We start from the raw sequence: 19,743 nt of genomic DNA, 5'->3' as shown, positions 1-19,743 counted from the left end.
AATTGCTGAAAGCATATTTCCTTGGCACCTCATCCAGAAAGGCCACTGCTGTGGCATAGAATTTTGGCTAGAAATCGATGGACACTGGTTGGGAAAAAGCAGCAGAGGGCAGCACAGCTACAGCAGCGGTCCCCGACCTTTTTGGCACCAGGGACCGGTTTTGTGGAAGACAGTTTTCCCACAGAAGGTGGGGTGCGGGGAGGGAGATGGGGGATGGTTCAGGCCCCAATGCGAGCAGTGGGGAGCGGCAGATGAAGCTTCCTTCACCTGCCACTCATCTCCTGCTGTTCGGCCCGGTGGTTCCTAGCAGGTGGAGGCCCAGGGACTGGGAACTCCTGAGCTAGAGCACTTTCTAAAGAGCATCTTGGAGCACCCAAGGAAGCTGGCCAACCAAGTGGAGGCTTTCCTTGATCTGCCCCACTTACAGGCTTTGAGATGGAACTGTTCTGAAATGAGAGAAGAGCAGGAAATAATAGACAAAGAAAAGGGAAGGGGAAGCTTGACACATTTCTGAGCACTCTTGGGAGGGATCAGGTTCTGAACCCGAGAACAAGGGATGGCAGGGCTGGTATGGGACTCTTCAGCCCTGCCCTTTTGAGGTCTCTTGTAGGAGCGTCAGTCTCTTAGCAACAGCGACACCTCCTTCCCGCCTCCAGAGCGCTGAGAGCCCACATGCTCCACCGACCTTGCAAAAGGGAAGCCACGGCTGTAGGGACTCCTCAGCCCTTGTTGCTTAAGCAACAAAGATAGCCGCTATTTACGTATGCTCGTTGCTTTCCCATCAGCTGCTGTTGAACAACTGCCACCAGCTCTGGGGGTGTGACGGGGCAGCAGGTATTGAAGTCTGCAGTCCTTTTGGTCAGCCAGCTTCCTTAGCACCCAGATCCATCGACTTGCTGCTACCGAGCGGCCGGTGTGGAGGGCCCAGAAACAGGATTCAGTGTTTGTTTGAGAAAGAGCACGCTTTATTGGCAAGAGAGCGCTGCACGCGAGCAACATACGAAGAGGGCCGGACGGGCATCCTACACATCACATTCCAAAGGTACTCGGGGTGCTGTGCTAGTGAAGATCAACCACAACATGGACTCCTGGGCAACTTCCCCAACCTCTCACCTCTGAGGGGGTCGACACACTTCCAACCTTTTCCTGGAAGGCAACTGTGGTCCACTAGAGATAGAGCCCCTCAGGGGTGCCTTCTTGTTTTTTATAAAGGACATTTTCTTTAGACTTTTTGAAGTCTTCATTTGTTACTTTCATCCTACGTTCCCTCAAGGCCATCAGACCAGCTTCCGTACAGATTGCCTGTAAGAAGGAACAGTGTGTTCAGAAAGTGAAATACTTTTTATGCTAACAATTCAGAGAGTGCTATTTTGAAATCTGGTGTAGGCACCCAACCTAAACACGAAGTTCTCAAACCATTTGGGAACGATTAGATTTTTTAAATGTTTTAAACATTCTAATTATTTCCTCAAAGGACCTGAAGTGGCTTAAACTGGGAATATTTCACTAAGGAAGAGGACTGGCTCAGGTTCCAACCCCCGCCGTGTGGCCTGGCAGGTCAGTAAGTTCTCACAGCCCTGCTTTCATTAAAGGCAGTAATCCTCCTAAGAAATAGATAAAATTATTCCAGAAGTTTAGAGCCCACATAGAGTGTACATCCATTTCATTTACCTATAGTCAGAAGAGAACTTGTATTTTCTGGTTAAATATTTACAAGTTTTAGTACAGTATTTATTCTAATATATTTATTTTCTCAACAATTACTTGCCAAAAGTAAAACAAGAACCCAAGCAACATGATATGGTAAAAACACAATCCTGGCACTGAAGGTTCTATCTGGTTATGGCCTTTAGGATATTTATTTCAGATGGTTCAGAAGAGAGAGTGTTTCTGCATACAGAGAGAAGAAACAGGTAAAAGGGTAACATTTGGTAAATGGGGGTGATGAGTATGTGGGTGTTTTTGTTGCAACTTTTCTGAAGGCTTGAAATTTTTCTAAATAAAAAGTTGGTGCAGAATTTTAAGGTAATTTAAATTTTAAAAAGAGAGAGTTACTCCCCAACTGAGACACTAACCTAGTTCTATAGATGCCAGGGATACGCAGTTCAGTGCAGGCACCAGCGTGAAACAGCCTGTGTGTGCCGCCCCTACCTAACCATGGCATCAACCCAGGTCCTCCCCCAGAAGGCAGGCTGTGGCCGTATGCAGTGCTGCCAGGCCTTGCTTTAAACTCCGGTCATCTGGGAAGACACGTCCAAACTCATACACACATATGATAAAACAAAGAGGTACAATCCAGCCCAGGTCCTCACCTTGATGTCGGCACCAGAGAGGTCATCTTTAGCCATGATCAAGTCATCCAGGGTTACGTCGTCTGCTAGTGTCATCCTGCTCGTGTGGATCTGAAAGATGCGCTTCTTCGTCTTTTCATCGGGCAAGGGGAACTCGATCTTCCTGTCGATGCGGCCTGTGGGTATAAAAGGTTTTCAGTCACACTCCTGGGGGCCCCGGGAGAGGCCTTAGTCTCCACACGAGTAGTCTCAGTCACATAGTGTCCTATGGAAGGAGGTCCAGCTCTTAAAAAGTGAACACTCATGTCTGTAGTTTGTAAATATCAACGTTTGAATTCATCTCATTTACAGAATCCTCTCTGCTCTGGTACTTTGGGAAACAAACGAAAGGAGAGATTCCTAAATGGCACAGTTAGTGGAAAAGGACAGATCAATCATGTTAAAAACATTACAAAAGACAGTAAAATTAGCTACTGCTTCTTTTGGTACTACCTGAATGTAAAAAATGGACCTGAGCTGTCATATTTCTTCAAAAAAAAAAAAAAAGGCGCCTCGAGGCTAAAAGGGCCAAGCTACACAGACTACGTCACGATTATCTCAAGGGAACACAGTTTTGGTGAATTATTCTAAGTTTCCAGGCAGTATTTGCCTTACACGTATCATTTATATTCTCCCCAAAGTGCTCCTAAGAAATACAAATCCACATAGGACCTTCATTCTCCACAATGAAACCAAAGCAAATGTGACCTGGTCTGATAAGTGCTGGATCCAAAGTCTCTATCCGGTTTGTGGCCATGATGACTTTCACGTCTCCCCTTGAATCAAACCCATCCAACTGGTTCAACAGTTCCAACATTGTTCGCTGAATTTCTCTCTCACCACCGGAATTTGAGTCATACCTTTGGAAAAGAAGTGAGGGAGAAGTGAAGACCCAACTGATCTCCTGTTAAAGGGGATTACAAAACACAGCTCTGTCTCAGCCTATATGTCACACCCTCCCAAAGCCCAAGATAAACAACACATTATTTTCTTCGTAGCGGTTTTCATGCCTGAAATTATGTGATTTATTCAGTCTCCACAGTTGAGCTCCTCAAGGGCAGAGACTCATCCTCATGGCTGTGTCTCCAGAGTCAGGATGGTGCCATGCTCAGAGCGGGTGCTCAAGGCATGGCTACTGACCAGTCAACTGCCGGGTAGTTGTTACCTGGCACGTGGGAGAGCAGAGCCTAAAGAATCCATGGAAGCGACCCAGTACGGACTGTGGCAAACCAACATGCAGGCCACGTAGGGAGTGCCCAGCGGTCGGGCGTTCTCAGAGACGGACCATATGGTTTTTACCTCTAAATAACACAAAAAGAGGTAAGAGAAAGTCTACCTTTTCGTCCCAATAGCATCAATTTCATCAATAAACACGATGGACGGTGCATGTTCTTCAGCAACTCGAAACAGTTCCCGAACAAGTTTGGGCCCATCACCTAGGTACTTCTGAATAAGTTCAGAGCCAACGACTCTCAAGAAAGTGGCCGAGGTTTGGTTTGCTACTGCTTTGGCTAGTAAGGTTTTACCTGTTTTAGATTGAAAGAGAAAAAAGGGGAAAAAAACTCAAGTGCTGTTTTAACTTTAAAACCCTCATTGTCACCTTAAAAAGACATAAAGAATGGGAGGATCCCTCTGTGAAAAGCATTCTGTTCTCCAAAGCAGACAAGAGGAAATTCAAAAAAACCTAAAAAACATATTTTGATTATTTTTAACCATCTTCCTAAATTCATCAGGATAATGTCAGAAAATACTTTTTACTGCAAAGTTGCATGTAATATTAACCTGACCTATGCAACCAGGGTTAGAGAACCAAACTCAACTCCTACAAAACTATCAGTGATGAAAAAAAGGCCCGGGAGCCCTAGGTTTGACCGAAGGACACATAGTGTCCCTGAGCAGGGCCTGCAGTGCCCTGGGGCTTCCTGAAGACGTTGCTGTGGGCTTGCCCCAAGGCTCAGTCAGCTGAGCCAAGACCAGCTCCTGATGAAGCCCACAGCTGTGAGCTGCTGAAAGCTCAAGAGACTTTTCTCTTTGTGGTGTGCCCTTACGGGACATTCCTCACTGATCTCAGGGAAGACCTGACATTTCCAACCCTGCTTTGTTCCCTGATATTCCTCCTTCAGATCAAGAACAAGAGTAAGCAAAGAGTACCAACTTGAGAACTTTCGAGCTCAAGACCATGGCCCCTTTGATGGTGAGGGCTGGGCAGTCACCTCAGGACACAGAGGCAGTTAGAGGCAGAGCTGGCAGAGGACCACCCTCAGGCCTGTAAGGGGAGGGGAGGAGGCCGGCAGGCCAGTGAGTGAGTGACAAAAGATTTCGTGCAAGCGGGAAGGAGGACAGGGAGTTAAGCTCAGCAACAAGACGGGGCAATGGCGTTCCCTCAGCCGGGCAGTCAGAGTGGCAGGTTCAAATGCCTATTAGAGGGCTGGACTGCTTCCTGAGAGCATCATTTAAGGACGGCTGACAGAAGACAAAAAGGACCTTCTAAGTGGATGGGATCTTACAGTCCAGAAGGAGCCAGGTTCAGCTGCCGGGATGTTCAATGGCCAGAGGGATCCCTGAACCAGTCTCCTCTTCTTCCCGATAGGGCTGACACCCGGTACTCCACTCCAGCCCTTGTCAGCACATGTGCCCCAAAGAAGGCTCACGGCTGCGAGTCAGAACGCCTGTGTTCCAGCTCCAGCCCTGGTACCAGCTCAATTCCCAGAGCTAATGGGGCCTTGGGCTAGTCGCTGGCCCCTCTGAAACTCACTTCCCTGGGCTATAAAATGACAGGCTACAGTAGCTCCCTGCCTCAGGGTACAGCTGGCTCCCTGTCCCTCCAGCGTGGGCAATCCTCAGTACAGACCCTCTTGGCAACATGGCTTCAGTTCACTCAATCAAATAACCTCTCTTCCTTTGGAATTTACATAGCAATGACTATACAACTTACTCAGGTCAGCTTACTGCATAATGAACCAGATACGTATATGCATTTTTATCTTTCTCCATTTATTCATCCAATGGTAGACTCATTCAGTACCAATGGACCAGGAGGATGAACCTAATCTGAACAGCACAGGATAGCTTTTAAAACAGTGGTCCTCCACCAAGGTGCTGATGCTTGGCCACACTCCAGATAAACAGATCAGAATCTTCAGGGATGGGAGCAGCCATCAGTATTTTTTAAAGCTCCCAAGGTGATTCCAACGTACAGCCAAAGTTGAGCACCCTGTTTATTTTTATTTTTTCTTACAAAATATTTTCAACAGACTCACATTACTCTTTAAAATATTTAAAGGCATTATGTTTTACAACATATAAATCTAGCACATTTGAGCATACAACAGGTGCGCTGGGGAACTGGAAATGCATTCACATCGAGCAGGCATTTTGGGGGGGGTGCCTACTGGTGTTTATCTTCTGTTGTAATTCCTACTATTGTTTTTAACACATTAACTCTGTTAAGTCTACAATTACAAGCCTAAGATAGTTCAGTTTCTTAGTACACCTATTATACAGAAATATATACTTTCATGCAATAGGTATGTTTCCAGAGGAGCTGCTTATTCAGAAATGTCCAAAATGCTGCTTAGAGCACATTTTCAAACTAAGGAAGTGTGGCATCCTCACTCAACAGCTAAGTCATTATAACCAGCTAGTGCTGCTGCTCAAGAGACGAGCTCAGTGCCTGGAAAGTGACCAACACAGAGCACACATACCTGTGCCAGGTGGACCATACAGAATGACCCCCTTAGGGGGCTTTATACCCATCTCTTCATAATATTCAGGATGAGTGAGTGGAAGCTCCACAGATTCCTAAAGAAAACAGACACTTGGTAAAAATAAAAGGCTTTCTTACTGAAATTTATCAGATTCATTCACTGACATCATGGGTACATCTCACTTTCAACAAAAATAAGCTAAAATTTCAATTATTCTTGTTAGAGACAACGTTTGACTTCCACCAGCAGCAAGGACACATTGAAGAGGACCTCTGTCCTACCTGAGCTCCCAGCACTGATCCCCTCTTCCTAATAGCACCCAATTTCCCTTTCATTTCCCAGTAAAAGTCAACCTTGAGTAACATTTAAGCCCTTCCTGAGCAAAAGAAACTTAAAGCTAAAATTCACCCTTTTCAATGAAACTGCAGGCAGGAGCTGGCAAGATTTTCTGTTGTGACCACCAAGGGACATGATGGCTATTTCCCAGCTGTCTGAGAGTCACCAGTGGAGATCTGTGATCACTCTGAATGACCTCCCTGCAGATGAAAGAACCTGCAGAGGGCTGGCCCACCACATGCCCCTGACCCCAGGACCCTGGCAGGAGCTGGGGTTAACGTTCTAGACGCCAGCACTGTGCAAGTGTGTGCCACTCACCCTACCCCCAGACATCACTGGAGGTTTCTGGATAGCCACAGCTGAAGTCAGTACAATTGGAAACATGTTCACACAGATAATCATTAAACATTACATGTAAAAAGTATTACACTGCTGCTGCTGCAAGAACTATCATACAATTTATACTTACTTCTATTACCTAACTCAGTATTAACAACACAAAACACCACCACTAGTAAGGTCTGAGTCAGTTACTGGTCTGATCAATAAAGAAAAAATAAAACACGCAAAACAACTCCAAGCACCGTAAATGAGACAGCAGTAAGAAACCAAAGGTCTAAAATCCCAGAGCTCAGGACTTCTCTGGTGGTCCAGTGGTTAAGACTCCAAGCTCCCAATGCAGGGGGCCCAGGTTCAATCCCTGGTCAGGGAACTAGATCCCACATGCATGCTGCAACTAAAGAGCCCGCATGCCACAACTAAGACCTGGAGCAGCCAAGTAAATAAATAAATATTTTAAAATAAATAAATAAATACATAATAAAACCCCAGAGCTGGTTCCTTGACATACCTTAATTTCCTGGATTTGGTTGTCTAAGCCCCCAATATCAGCATATGTCTCCTGGGGGGCCTTTTCCACCTTCATCACTGTGACCAAGGGATCCGTGTCATCCATCAGCACCCCTATCACAGCATGCACCTAACAGGGAACATTAAGCTTTAACACAGGCATGTAAGGTTCACACAATCCACTTACAATGAAATGGCAATCACAGAATTTTCTCTACCCTTTGGAGTGCTCTGGTGATCTACTTCCACGGGACAGGTGGACGGATCTGCAAGCAAGAAGCAAGCACTCCGACGGGCTTTCTTAGGCTATCAACTTACCTTGTGGTTGAGCAGGACCGAGCAGCCCGGTTCCAGCAGATCCTTGTCTACAAATGAAAGAATGCTGACATAGTGTTCTGAGCCCACAGACGTAGACACGATGGCATGATTGTCATCAATGATCTCTTCCAAGGTTCCTACCGACATTGGGGTCCCCCTCAGATCATCCACCTTTGATCTTTCCTCCTACATAAGAGTAGGCCAAGAAGGAAAAGCAGATTAGACCTAAAAAGTAGACGATGCTGACAGTTCACGAGATTCACAAAGCAGTTGGTACTTTTCAAAGGCAGCTAAGGATTTCCCTGATAGCGCAGTGGTTAAGAATCCGCCTACCAATGCAGGGGCACGGGTTCGAGCCCTGGTCTGGGAAGATCCCACATGCTGTGGAGCAACTAAGCCCGTGTGCCACAACTACCGAGCCCGCACTCTAGAGCCCGAGAGCCACAACTACTGAGCCCGCGTGCCACAACTGCTGATGCCTGTGCGCCTGGAGCCCATGCTCTGCAACAAGAAAAGCCACCGCCATGAGAAGCCCGTGCACCGCAACAAAGATTAGCCCCTGCTCGCCGCAACTAGAGAAAGCCCGCGCACAGCAACGAAGACCCAATGGGAAGGACCCAACGCAGCCACCAATCAATCGATGAATAAATTTAAAATAAAATTTTTTTTAAAAAGGCAGTTAAATAATAATTCATTAAAGGCAGAAAATGAATTTCATTTATTCATTAACAGTTTTAAGTTCTAAGTAGAATTCAATTGGTAAAAAAAAACAAGTTACAGTAATTTCTCAATTTACCTCTTGCTTTTCTTCTAAAGGCTTCATTTGTTCCTGATTTCTAATGAATTCTTCCTCCATGAGAAGATAGTCTTTAATTCTCTCTAACTTCAATAATTTTAACCGGCACTGAGTGTGAGGTGTCACTGTAATTAAAAAAGAAAGTTTTATTATACTTGGAGCTTGAAGTTTGCAATTAATTCGGTTCATCCTTAAGAACAAAAAGAAGTTAACACTTAAACTTAGTTTAGTTGGACAGACACTGAAAAATTCAAAGTTTGGTGACCCGAAGTAAGCAGGTGCCTAAATGCAAAGGGGAGAGGGATTTTATGTATTGGGTTGGCCAGAAAGTTCGTTCGGGTTTTTCTGTAACATCTTACAGAAAAACCCGAATGAACTTTTGGGCCAGCCCAATAATAATGGGGATGAGGCCTATGACCAAACAGATAATATAAATGACATGTGGTAACTGTCTACAAAGAAGAAAAAACTCATTGACCAAAAAGATAGTTTGCTTTGGTTTATTACTCCCCACAGGTGCTAATAAAGATAGCTGCAGGTGCTGTTCAGTCAGTATAGGTTGTTGCACCCTAGCTGTAACACATACATTCATTTACAGGAGGATTATGAAATATTGGGGATATTAACATACGTGCAAATATTTTTTTCCACACTCGTATGTTGTTTCTTTTGGCCTAAAGTCTCGTGCTACACAGGACTTTTAACATTTATATAGACAACTTTTCTTTTGTAGTTTCTGGGTTTCTTGGCTTCTTCAAAAGGTCTCTCCTCCCCTAAGGTTAAATGTATTCCTGAATTTTCATTTATTTACTTATTTACATATGTATATCTAACTCATCTGGCAAAGAGCAAGGGGTCTAATTTCATTTTCTCTCAATAACAAATAAAAGATGCCAGCCATTTATATTAAATAACCCATCCTCTTCCACAGAACAGAAATGTCACCTTTACCACATAATAGTTATCCATAACTTGACTCTGTTTTTGAATTTTATATGCTTTTCTGGGGATCTGATGATCTGTTCTTTATCAATACCATATTGATTCACTACGGTAGGTTAATGGCACATTTTTTTACTGTCTGACTCTATTATTAACCAAGCAATATTTTTTAAATATATGCAAAAAAAAAGATGCAAAAAAAATTATTTTATTGCATCTAAGCAGGAATAGACTTGTTTAGATGATAGATGAGGATGGCAGAGGTATTTGAGCTGAAGCCTGAAGGGATGAGAAGCAGGCAGCCACGGGAAGGACTGGGGGAAGAACATTTTTAAGCAGAGGGAAGCAAAGGCCCTGCTGCAGGAGATTCAAAGGACATGAGGCAGGGCAGTGTGAAGAACGACACACAAGGGGAGTGCAAGAGGCTGAGGATGGAGCAGTGGGCTGGGTGAGGTCACCTGATTGAGTTTTATTCCTTGCTTGGTAGGAAGACATTGAAAAATTTTATGTTCAGGCATCGCATGCTGTGAGTTCCAATACACTAAATTCCATTTCTTCATGAAATAAGTGTATCTTATCTCTAAGGTAACCAAGCTCAACCTGAGTTTTCTAATCTAACCCTGTGCTCTAATACACTAGAGGAGCTGGTTATTTAGAGGAAACTAATGGAATTTCTTAAAATGAATAACAGTCGTATCCTGTGTATACTGTTAAAACCAAAATACAGCTTTTATTCCAACCTAGAGAATGCCCCACAAAGTCACAGACCTAGAGCTTCAACCACACCCTATTTCCTGTCTCCACATTCAGACCTCTAAGCTACACACACAGAGACAGTCCCCCTAGGAATCGGAACCATGTCATTACCCAGGGGCAGTTTGCTGGCAGCATCTGGTCCCTTTGTTTTCTTCTTCTTTTTCCCCACTCTGGTTGGTACAGGAGGTTCATATTTCTTTTTCTTGTCCTTGAGTTTTTAGAATAGTAAGGAAAAAAAATCACACAGAAATCATATTAAAACACAAACTTACTTATGCGGGACCATCATCTATTTTCAGGTAATACAATTTTCCTCATCTTTTAGGATGTTATTAAAGACTGTCCTAAAAAAACCCCAAAACCTGTTTTTACATTCTACAATGTTAATATGTGAATGTAACTGATCTTTCTTTATTATAATACACACTGACAGATCATTCAATAAGGAACAGAAGTCAGAATTCAGAATAATATGCCAGAAGTCTGAGGTGAAATGATTTGACACAAGTCTTCACACCTAAGGATATTAAACACTAAAATCACAGGCAATTTATTCTAACACTTCTGTAACGTTATTAATTTTACACCTTTAAAAATCATTAATTCATAAATACCTAAGTGACGGTCAATAATCTTTTGTAAAACACGAAAAGGGTATTGTATCTGTAGGCTAGGCTGGTTAAATGAAGAGAGAATTTATTTTGCATTTTAAAATTCGTGAATCCCCAAAGAACTTCTCAGCTGAGATCTGACATTTTCCGCAATTTACTCACATGACAGACATATCTGGCTTCTTATTTATTTACCTTGTCATCCTTCTTTCCACCTCCAGGACCATGACCACCACTCTGACTCTGACCCTGAAAAAAAGAAAAAAATTAAGACAGAGGTATAAATTCAGAATATGATCACTTCAAAAAACCCTTCTTATTCTCCTGCGATTCTAAGACACCAACACTTCCCCACATTTTAATATTTCTGAACTCAAGATATACCCTGCAGTCAACGTGTACATTTAATGTGGCAGAACTTCTTTTTCCTGGAAAGCTGTTAGATCAATGGTGCACCTTGCCACAGACTGCATCTTAAATCAAGGACAACTCTATTAAGAAACAGATATAACTAATGTGTCATTATGAGACTAAGATCTTAAGACCACCCTTTCTTGAGGGGAAGGTATAGAGCCTGACACTCTCTAATATAAAACTACCTGGCTGAGGCCACCAAGAGCGTATTTCATGAAATTGGGCCATGAAAGCTAAATCATTTAACCTACTCAACAATCACTTGTCAGTCACTTACTCCTTACTAGCATCACGCCAAGATCCAGGAGACTTTCCTTTCAATGGCAGCTTAAATACCTCCCATCCCTAAAGCCTGGAGCGCTCGGGCAGGTCCTTCTTCCCAATCTAAAATGTTGAATCACCTTAAGCTATCAAGAACTTAGTGTATTAATAAGTTCAGTGGGATTTCTGACTTTAAAACAGACCCTTCAGTTACAGGACAATGTTTCACACAGAGCAGTGTCTCAGAAATGATGGCATTTGAAATGAGCAATAGTGAATTTACTTGACTAGAGGGGCCCTCTGTCCCCTCAAATCACTTCCTCTAAATTAACACAGCACCAGCTTCATTATCAGGACGAAACAACCCTCTCATCGTTACCTGAAAGAGTTAAAGTCAAATCTATTTCCCGACCTGCAGGATTCTTAAAACTTTGCACTTTATTCTGAAGAAGGTAATTCAAGGCTCTGAGAAGTTTTGGGAAATAGAATTTGTTTTACTGCATTAAGCCGTCCAAATTGCAGGCCTTTCACCATCAATTACACCCCTAAGGAAGTGCGCTGTTGGCTGGGGCAGCTGTCTGAGATGTTTACGATGCGCCTAAGTCTGTACTAGACGTTCTCCTTCACTACCGCATTAATCCCAGACAATCCTTCAAGGTAGGGTTCATTACTACTACTTTCTAGATGAGGAACTGCAACAAGCCTAAGAACATGGGCTAAGGAAATAAATGTATCCAGGTTTGAATTCCGACTTCATTCCTAATAGGCTATGTGACCTCAGGTAAGTCAAGCCACCTCTCTGAGCCTTGGTTTCCTTAACTGGAAAGTGGGGATAGTATTAGTTCCTATTTGTTGCTGAAAATGAAGTAATGCACGTAAAACACTTCAAATTTGCATGACTCATAGTACCTACTCAATACAATATCATTGGTGAATAAGAAATGTCAGGGTCAGGATTTTGTCAGTCTGGTTATAAAGTCTGGGCTCTGAAACAAATCCACTCTGGTTCAGTTCTTCACTCTCTCTTCTGTCCACACCCTGTCTCTGTTTTGTCCAGGCCATCATATCTTATTTGGGCTCTAGTCTCCCAGCTCAGATTTCCAGGTCCAGTTTCTTCCCTCACCAATCCAATTATTACCGCCTACAGCAAAGAGCCGATCCTTTAAATCTCCTCAAAAACCTTCAACTGCTCCCTAACATTTAGAGTGTAATGTCCAAACTCTTTAGCTTGGCATAACTGGCCCTTGCCAAACTGGCTGCAACCAACTTTTCCCAGGTTCATCTACCTTCCCCATGATCCTACAAGTCTGGCCCCACTGGAGGACGTTTTCCTGAGTCGGTCCCGAACTTCTTCATGTCTGGGCCATTTACATGATGTTTCTCAGCCTCAAATAATAACAAGTATATGCATTACACTATATGCCAAGCAGTGTGCTAAACATTCTCAAGGTATCATCTCGTTTTATTCTTACAGACGCTATGAGGTTGGCACCATCAATACCCCTAGTTTACATATAAGGAAATGAAGGCTTAGAGAGGTTAAGTGACTTGCCTGTTGCCACAAAGCTGTCAGAGAGGTAGCCAGGAATCACACTCAGGTCCACGGGACACCAATACCTGTGTTTCTCTACTGCCTGAGTAACTAGTACCTCATAGCAAAGACCCACCGGGTTTGTGTTCTAGCACAGCCGCTTACCCTGTCTCAGTTTCCTCCTTGGTAAACTGAGGATAATAATAATTACCTCAAGGGGCTGTTGAGAAGAATAATGACCAAATGCTGGAAAAGTACCTGCCACGTGTTTATCATACCCAGAATACTGCTACCCCGAAGTCCTTCTAAGACCTGTAAGACTGTGGTCGGAACTTCCTGCTGTTCACGATACAGGCCAAACACATTCCCATCTCAGGCCCTTTGCACTTGCTGTTGCTTCTGCCTGGACCAGTTTCCTTCAGGTATCTGCATAGGCTACTCTCTCATTTCATTTAGATCTCTGCTCAAATCTCACCTCCTCATCGGGACTCGCTGACATGCTATGTAAAACAGCTACCCCTCCCCATCCTACCCCTTTCTGCAGAACAGCCCTAAGCGACGGCCACCCGCCCCGACGTCATATCACATATCCCTTCCTCTATTTTTTGTCTGTCTTCTTGAGAATGTAAGCTCCAAGAGGCAGAGACTAGGTCAGTCATGCTCACCCCCTGTATCCCCAGCGCCTAGAGCAGAGCCTGGGCCCTCCCTCCGCCAAAGTGCAGCATCAATCCGCGAACTAATGAATAAATGCTAGCTGCTTTTATTATTACTAGCGCACCACGGGACCTTTCCCTCCAAGGTCCACCTGTTAGAAAGGCATCTTAAGGCCTCCGTCAAATGCCTCCAACTCCAGGCGGTATCCCACGACTCGCTCTTCCTCCTCAGCTGGAGAGAATCCCTCCCTCCGCTCAAGCCGCACATCCCTCCACTTGCGCGGCTCCGAAAGCCCTCGTCCCAGTTACTCGAGCAGGCTCCCGCCGAAACACCCCGCCCCGGTTGGCAGAGCCCTGGCCGGCGGAGAAGTGAGGCCGGGCCACCTGAGCCGCTCCGCCGCCCCCGTGGCCCGCCTGGGGGACCCTCCGTGCCGAGCCCCGGCCCCGGGGCCCCGGGATAAGGCCCGCCCCAGGAGACCGGGCCGGCGGGTGGATCGAGTGCCTCCGGCAGCCGCCTCGACCCCGTCGCACCACCACTACCAGCCGAAACCCTTAGTCACTCACCATCTTGCTTCGGCCGCTCGAGCCGCCGCTGCCGGAAGTGCACCGCCTCGGCGGCCCGTCAGAGGCGGAAGTTGACGAGGGACTCCACGGAGGCCGATAGGAACCAAATCCCGCACGCACCAATGAGCTCTCAAGGCTTGTGCGAGCGGGTGGGCAATGATGCGCTAACTTACTAGCGAGATTTGAGCCTTATAAATATTTAACTTGAAAAAAAATTTAAACCGCAGTTATTAGGTTATTGTCAACAACTTAAGACAATGACCTCGACTGTCACACTAAGACAATTGTGAAAATATAATTTTTTTTAATATGCAAAAATCAAGCTGGGAAGACCTTTACTTGCTTCTCCAAGAACTGGACTGGCATTTGGAACTGAGAAGTTAACATATACTTTTGCACCAACATTTAAGCTCTGATTTGGTCTCTGGAATTAATCTGCTCATCTGTCTCATGAATCATCTAAATCTTTTTTTTTTTTTTGATGACTTGTGATGATGCCAAATGTTGTCTTAAACGTCCTCATCTTGCACCCAGTTTGTAAAGTTCGTCATTTATTACATCCAGCAGAACATCAGAAAGATGGCAAGCATCCTTTTGGCCACTGTAAACTTCCATAACAGGTGCTCAAAATGCTGCATCTCGCTGAACTGGAGAGATGGATTTATTTGTCTGATTTCCACCCCATCCCCATCCAGATTAATTTAGGCATTTTAATTTTGAAAGTCTAAAAATATTTCCCTAACACGCAACAGGAACTTACTATTTCCATTTCATCACTAAAATACTGTAATAGAAAGTCTTGACGCTGTCAACCTCCACTAACAAATGTGGCATCTACATGATACATGAAATGATGTGACGGGTTAGGGACAAGAAAACTCTCCCTTCAGGAATGCGGAAAGCAATTCCAGAGTTGTGCAGAATATCTAGGAAATCTGTGTGTTATCTGAAGAAGTACAGTGCCCCTGAGATTGCGTCACATTCAAAGAATATAGGCTAATAGCGAAAACTTAAGAATTTATTCTGGAGGATGTTCATTAAAAAAGACTTCTTAACGCAGAGCAAACATGGTCCTCTCTTTTTTCCCCATCACGGACCCTCTCAATATTCTCCACCCAGCTGACAAGAAATCAGAATGTTTTCATGCTAAAAATGAAACTAAATCTTTTTATTTTAGATACTAAATACTAAATCTTTTATTTATAAAAGAAGAGCAATTAAACAGGCAATCAGCACAGGGATTAAGGGTGTGGGCCCCCACTTCAGGTCTCCTTTCTGGCCTTCTCACTAAGGAGCTGTGTTGTCTTAGTAAGCTGTTTAAGCCCTTTGTGCCTCAGTTTTGCCATCTGTGAAATAGGGGCCTTAAGAGTTCCTCCCTCGATAAATTAGGAGCTTGGGATTAACATACACACACTGCTATATGTAAAATAGACAACCAACAAGGACCTACCGTATAGCACAGGGAACTCTACTCAGTACTGTATAATAACCTATATGGGGAAAGAATCTGAAAAAGAATGAATATATGTATATGTATAACCGAATCACTATGCTTTACACCTGAAAGTAACACAACATTGTAAGTCAACTATACTCCAATAAAATTTTGAAAAAAAAGAGTTCCTCCCACACAGAGTCCTTGTTTGAGGACTAAAGTGCCTAGAACTCTAAGCATCAGCTACAATTATTATTAGTAGTATTTTTAATACACGAATTGCTCCTAGTTTCCTGTTCTGTGCTGTATTAAATGGTCACATATCCTTCACAAAATTTATAACGTATTGGTACAGAGATCTTCAAACACGTTTGCCTACACGTGTCCTCAAAAATACTCTGCAGGGCTTCCCTGGTGGTGCAGTGGTTGAGAGTCCGCCTGCCTAACACGGGTTCGTGCCCCGGTCCGGGAAGATCCCACATGCCGCACAGCGGCTAGGCCCGTGAGCCATGGCCGCTGAGTCTGCGCGTCCGGAGCCTGTGCTCCGCAGCGAGAGAGGCCACAACAGTGAGAGGCCCGCGTACCGCAAAACAAACAAACAAACAAACAAACAAACAAAAACTCTGCACAACCACATATTGTGTGACACATTTCTAAGTTGGCATCTAAATTTCATCGTAAGTTTTAAATAGCTGCAAGGAATCCATTCATCAGCACATTTGAAGTCTTGATATTTTCCTGTCTATCCAGTGGAATCTAACTAGCTTGATAGCTTGATATCTAACACCATCCATTTGAAAGTTATGTACACAGGTTCTTCTTTAGCACTGAAAAATTTTCTCCCCATGATATAGCCGAAAAGGGATTAATATTCAAAATATATAAAGAACTGATACAACTCAACGACAAAAAAATAAACAACCGATTAAACCGCAATGAGATATCACCTCACACCTGTCAGAATGGCTATTATCAGAAAGACAACTAAACACCAAGTGTTAGTGAGGATGGGGAGAAAAGGGAACCCTCATGCACTGTTGGTGGGAATGTAAATTGGTGCAGCCACCAGGGAAGACAGTATGGAGGTTCCTCAAAAAATTAAGACCAGAACTACCACGTGATCCAGCTTTCCCACCTCTCGGTATTTATCCAAAGAATACGAAAACACTAATCCAAAAAGATACCCCCATGTTCATGGCAGAATTATTTACAAAAGCCAAGATATGGAAACAAACTAAGTGCTCATCAACAGGTGAATGGATAAAGAAGATGTAATTGGTATACATGTGTATATGTATAATGGAATTCTACTCAGCCATAAAAAGAGATAAAAGCATGCCGTTTGTGACAACATGGACAGACCTTGAGGGTATTATGCTAAGTGAAATAAGTCAGACGGAGAAAGACAAACACCTTATGATTTCACTCATATGTGGAATATAAAAAGCTAATAAACAAAACAAAAGAAAGGAACAAATCAAACAAAACCAAACATATAAATACAGAGTAGTGGTTATGAGAGGGGAGGGGCGGGGGGGAAGGGTGAAATGGATAAAGGGGATCAACTGTATGGTGACAGATGGAAAATAAATTTTTGGTGGTGAGTATGTTGTAGGGTTAAAAATTTTTTTTCTCCTTGAATTCACATTTCCATCCCACATACTTTTATCCTAATGTCATGTATTTCTGTGCTTGAAAATATTTTATTGATCAATCTCCCAAACATCTCTGTAAACATTTTATACAAATTAGAATTTTACAATGTATTTTATTTTCTGTCTTTAAGGTGCCATGTGTTAAAAATGTTTTCTAGATTGAGTTATTACAAACTATAATTAGTACACACTTGATCAAAAGTATATATTATATTATAGTTTGTGATAAATTAATTTTTAGGAATTAAAAAGCAAAGGAAAGAATTTAGTAATTAAAATGTCACCCAATTCTTTAAATCCTTCTGTGTCGTATACCCCAAATCACATAGTGATCTATCAGCAAAATCTATTATTAATGATAATTTGAATTAAGTCTTTCTTCCATGTGATGGCAAGGAACTAGAAAACATTGGGTGTACAAAAGGATTTACTACTCAGTCATCAAAGCCATTTACTCTCAGTTTCTGGGAAATGCACCCAAAAGGCTTTACCATGACACATCAAAAGATTAACTATTATCCTTATTACCTCTTCACTCAGAAACCCCTTATTTAAACTAATAGCCTCAAGGAAAGCTGGGAAACATTTTAACATCATTAATTTCATTACAGCTTTGGAAATATTGTAATATTTTTTACGAGATTTTTTTGTCACATAACTTCTTTAAATAGATCTTGTCAAAAACTGTGGTGCATCAGTGATTTGGAATATTCTATTTATGAAAAATGTCTAATTGGCAAATAATGCTCAACTTCAAGCTATTCAGCCACATCAGAGTCGGAAGGAAGTACTGCAGCCATGGTGAGGTGTTCTGAATTTATACATGGGGAAACAGGCAAAGTGGGAGTGATGACAAGTTTCGTTTGATGACCTGACCTCTATCATAAGATGCATCATTCTTTTATTTATTTATTTTATTTATTTATTTTTGGCTGCACTGGGTCTTCTTTGCTGCGCACGGGCTTTCTCTAGTTGCAGTGAGCGGGGGCTACTCTTCGTTGCGGTGCGCGGGCTTATTGCTGTGGCTTCTCTCGTTCCCGAGCACAGGTTCTAGGCGCACGGGCTTCAGTAGTTGTGGCACGCGGGCTCTAGGCGCGCAGGCTCAGTAGTTTGGCGCACGGGCTTAGTTGCTCCGCGGCATGTGGGATCTTCCCGGACCAGGGCTTGAACCTGTGTCCCCTGCATTGGCAGGTGGATTCTTAACCACTGCACCACCGGGAAAGCCCTGATGCTTAACTTTTTTTTTTTTTTTTTTTTTGCGGTACGCGGGCCTCTCACTCTTGTGGCCTCTCCTATTGCGGAGCACAGGCTCAGCGGCCATGGCTCACGGGCCCAGCCACTCCGCGGCACGTGGGATCTTCCCGGACCGGGGCACGAACCTGTGTCCCCTGCATCGGCAAGCGGACTCTCAACCATTGCGCCACCAGGGAAGCCCAGGTGCCTTCCCTTCAGAGTTGCCTCCTCAGCTAAGTGGGCTGCTTGGCGTTACCTGAGAACCCCTGTCTCAGTACCGGCTGCCTTTGTTCTTGCTGGTGTCAGTCTCCTTTAGGTGCTGTGGTGAAAGAATAGTCTGAAAATCCTAACCACTGGCTGTTTTGTGTCCCAGTTTCCAACATCGCCTTTTACCTTTTGCCCTCCCCCGTTCTGCCGGGCTCTCCTGGACCCATTGCTCCAGGTGAGGGATGGAGAGGTTGGCGCAGAGCAGAGAAAACGGAGCCCCTGCTTCCTAAGCCAGTGTCAGAAGCCAGCTTCAAGGGGGCAAGGAAAGATCTCAGGACCTAGAACATAGATTTGATAGAGTCCACGTGGATTAAGAATGAAGTTTCTCCAGGCTGGTGGGGAGGGTTGTAGGTGCAGCAGACAGGAAGGGAATCTGGGGGTAGGAGTGGGTGTTCAGAGCTGGGTTCCCAGGGACGGTGCCGCCTAATGGGACACTTGGGAAAGTTCTGGGGCAGCTTTTGGTCCTTGTGATGAGGAGGAATGTGACTGGTATTTGGCGGCAGGGTGGGTAGGGACACCCCACACAGTGAAACATCCTGCATTCACCAGGACTCTCAATACCTTACCGCCAGGCATCTTTGTGGTTGAAAAACCTGTTTCTGAGGATCAGAGCCTGGAACTGGACTCTTTTTGCATCAACCATGAACTTTAACCATTAAAGTGACTAATTTTTCTTCTCAAGGCTTGATTCCTGCTGTAAAGCAGAAGCCCTTGGGAAGGGTTTAAGCGTCATCTGGACCTTGGTGTGGAAGGAAGTTCTGCTATTTGGTGTAGAAGGTGAAGGGAAGCAGGCGGAGGAAGGGGTGGAATGTGGCAGTGCTGGCAGCTCAGCTGACCCAATGGGTGAGGCCACCGGCCCAAGGGACGGTGTGGTGTAGCGGGAGGGGCACTGGCCAGGAGTCAGAGACTTGGGGTCAGGTTCTGGCCTTTTCTTTACCTTGTGTGTGAACTGGGGAGAGTCCCTTCCCTCCTTGGGCCTTACCTTAAAAAAAGCACACATACATTTAAAAAAATAATAATGAGAACAGTCTGGAAGCTGCTCTGGAAGGTTAAACAGAGCTACCCTGTGGCCCAGCAATTGCACT

General features: G+C 44.1%; 1 protein-coding gene across 1 annotated transcript; it reads right to left on the bottom strand.

Annotated features, from left to right (window-relative positions):
- Positions 1-943: 943 nt before the first annotated feature.
- On the bottom strand, positions 944-14,146 carry PSMC1 (proteasome 26S subunit, ATPase 1). The gene is made up of 11 exons (XM_004262331.3): positions 14,069-14,146; positions 10,841-10,894; positions 10,146-10,242; positions 8,337-8,461; positions 7,541-7,726; positions 7,224-7,352; positions 6,035-6,131; positions 3,667-3,856; positions 3,039-3,190; positions 2,313-2,467; positions 944-1,302 (listed from the first exon to the last, which is right to left on the bottom strand). The coding sequence occupies exons 1-11, from the start codon at positions 14,069-14,071 to the stop codon at positions 1,168-1,170; spliced, it is 1,323 nt and encodes a 440-aa protein (XP_004262379.1). The 5' UTR covers positions 14,072-14,146; the 3' UTR covers positions 944-1,167.
- Positions 14,147-19,743: the final 5,597 nt, after the last annotated feature.

Source organism: Orcinus orca, chromosome 2 (genome assembly GCF_937001465.1).
Source record: "Orcinus orca chromosome 2, mOrcOrc1.1, whole genome shotgun sequence".
Taxonomy (NCBI): domain Eukaryota; kingdom Metazoa; phylum Chordata; class Mammalia; order Artiodactyla; family Delphinidae; genus Orcinus; species Orcinus orca.
Note: the sequence above shows the minus strand (reverse complement) of the source record. Positions and strands in the feature narration are given on the sequence as shown.

Coding starts and splice junctions, on each gene's coding strand:
- PSMC1 (XM_004262331.3), bottom strand. Junction 10,243..10,840: donor GTGGAAAGAAGGATGACAAG/GTAAATAAATAA, acceptor TAAAAACTCAAG/GACAAGAAAAAGAAATATGA. Junction 1,303..2,312: donor TCTCTGGTGCCGACATCAAG/GTGAGGACCTGG, acceptor TCCTTCTTACAG/GCAATCTGTACGGAAGCTGG.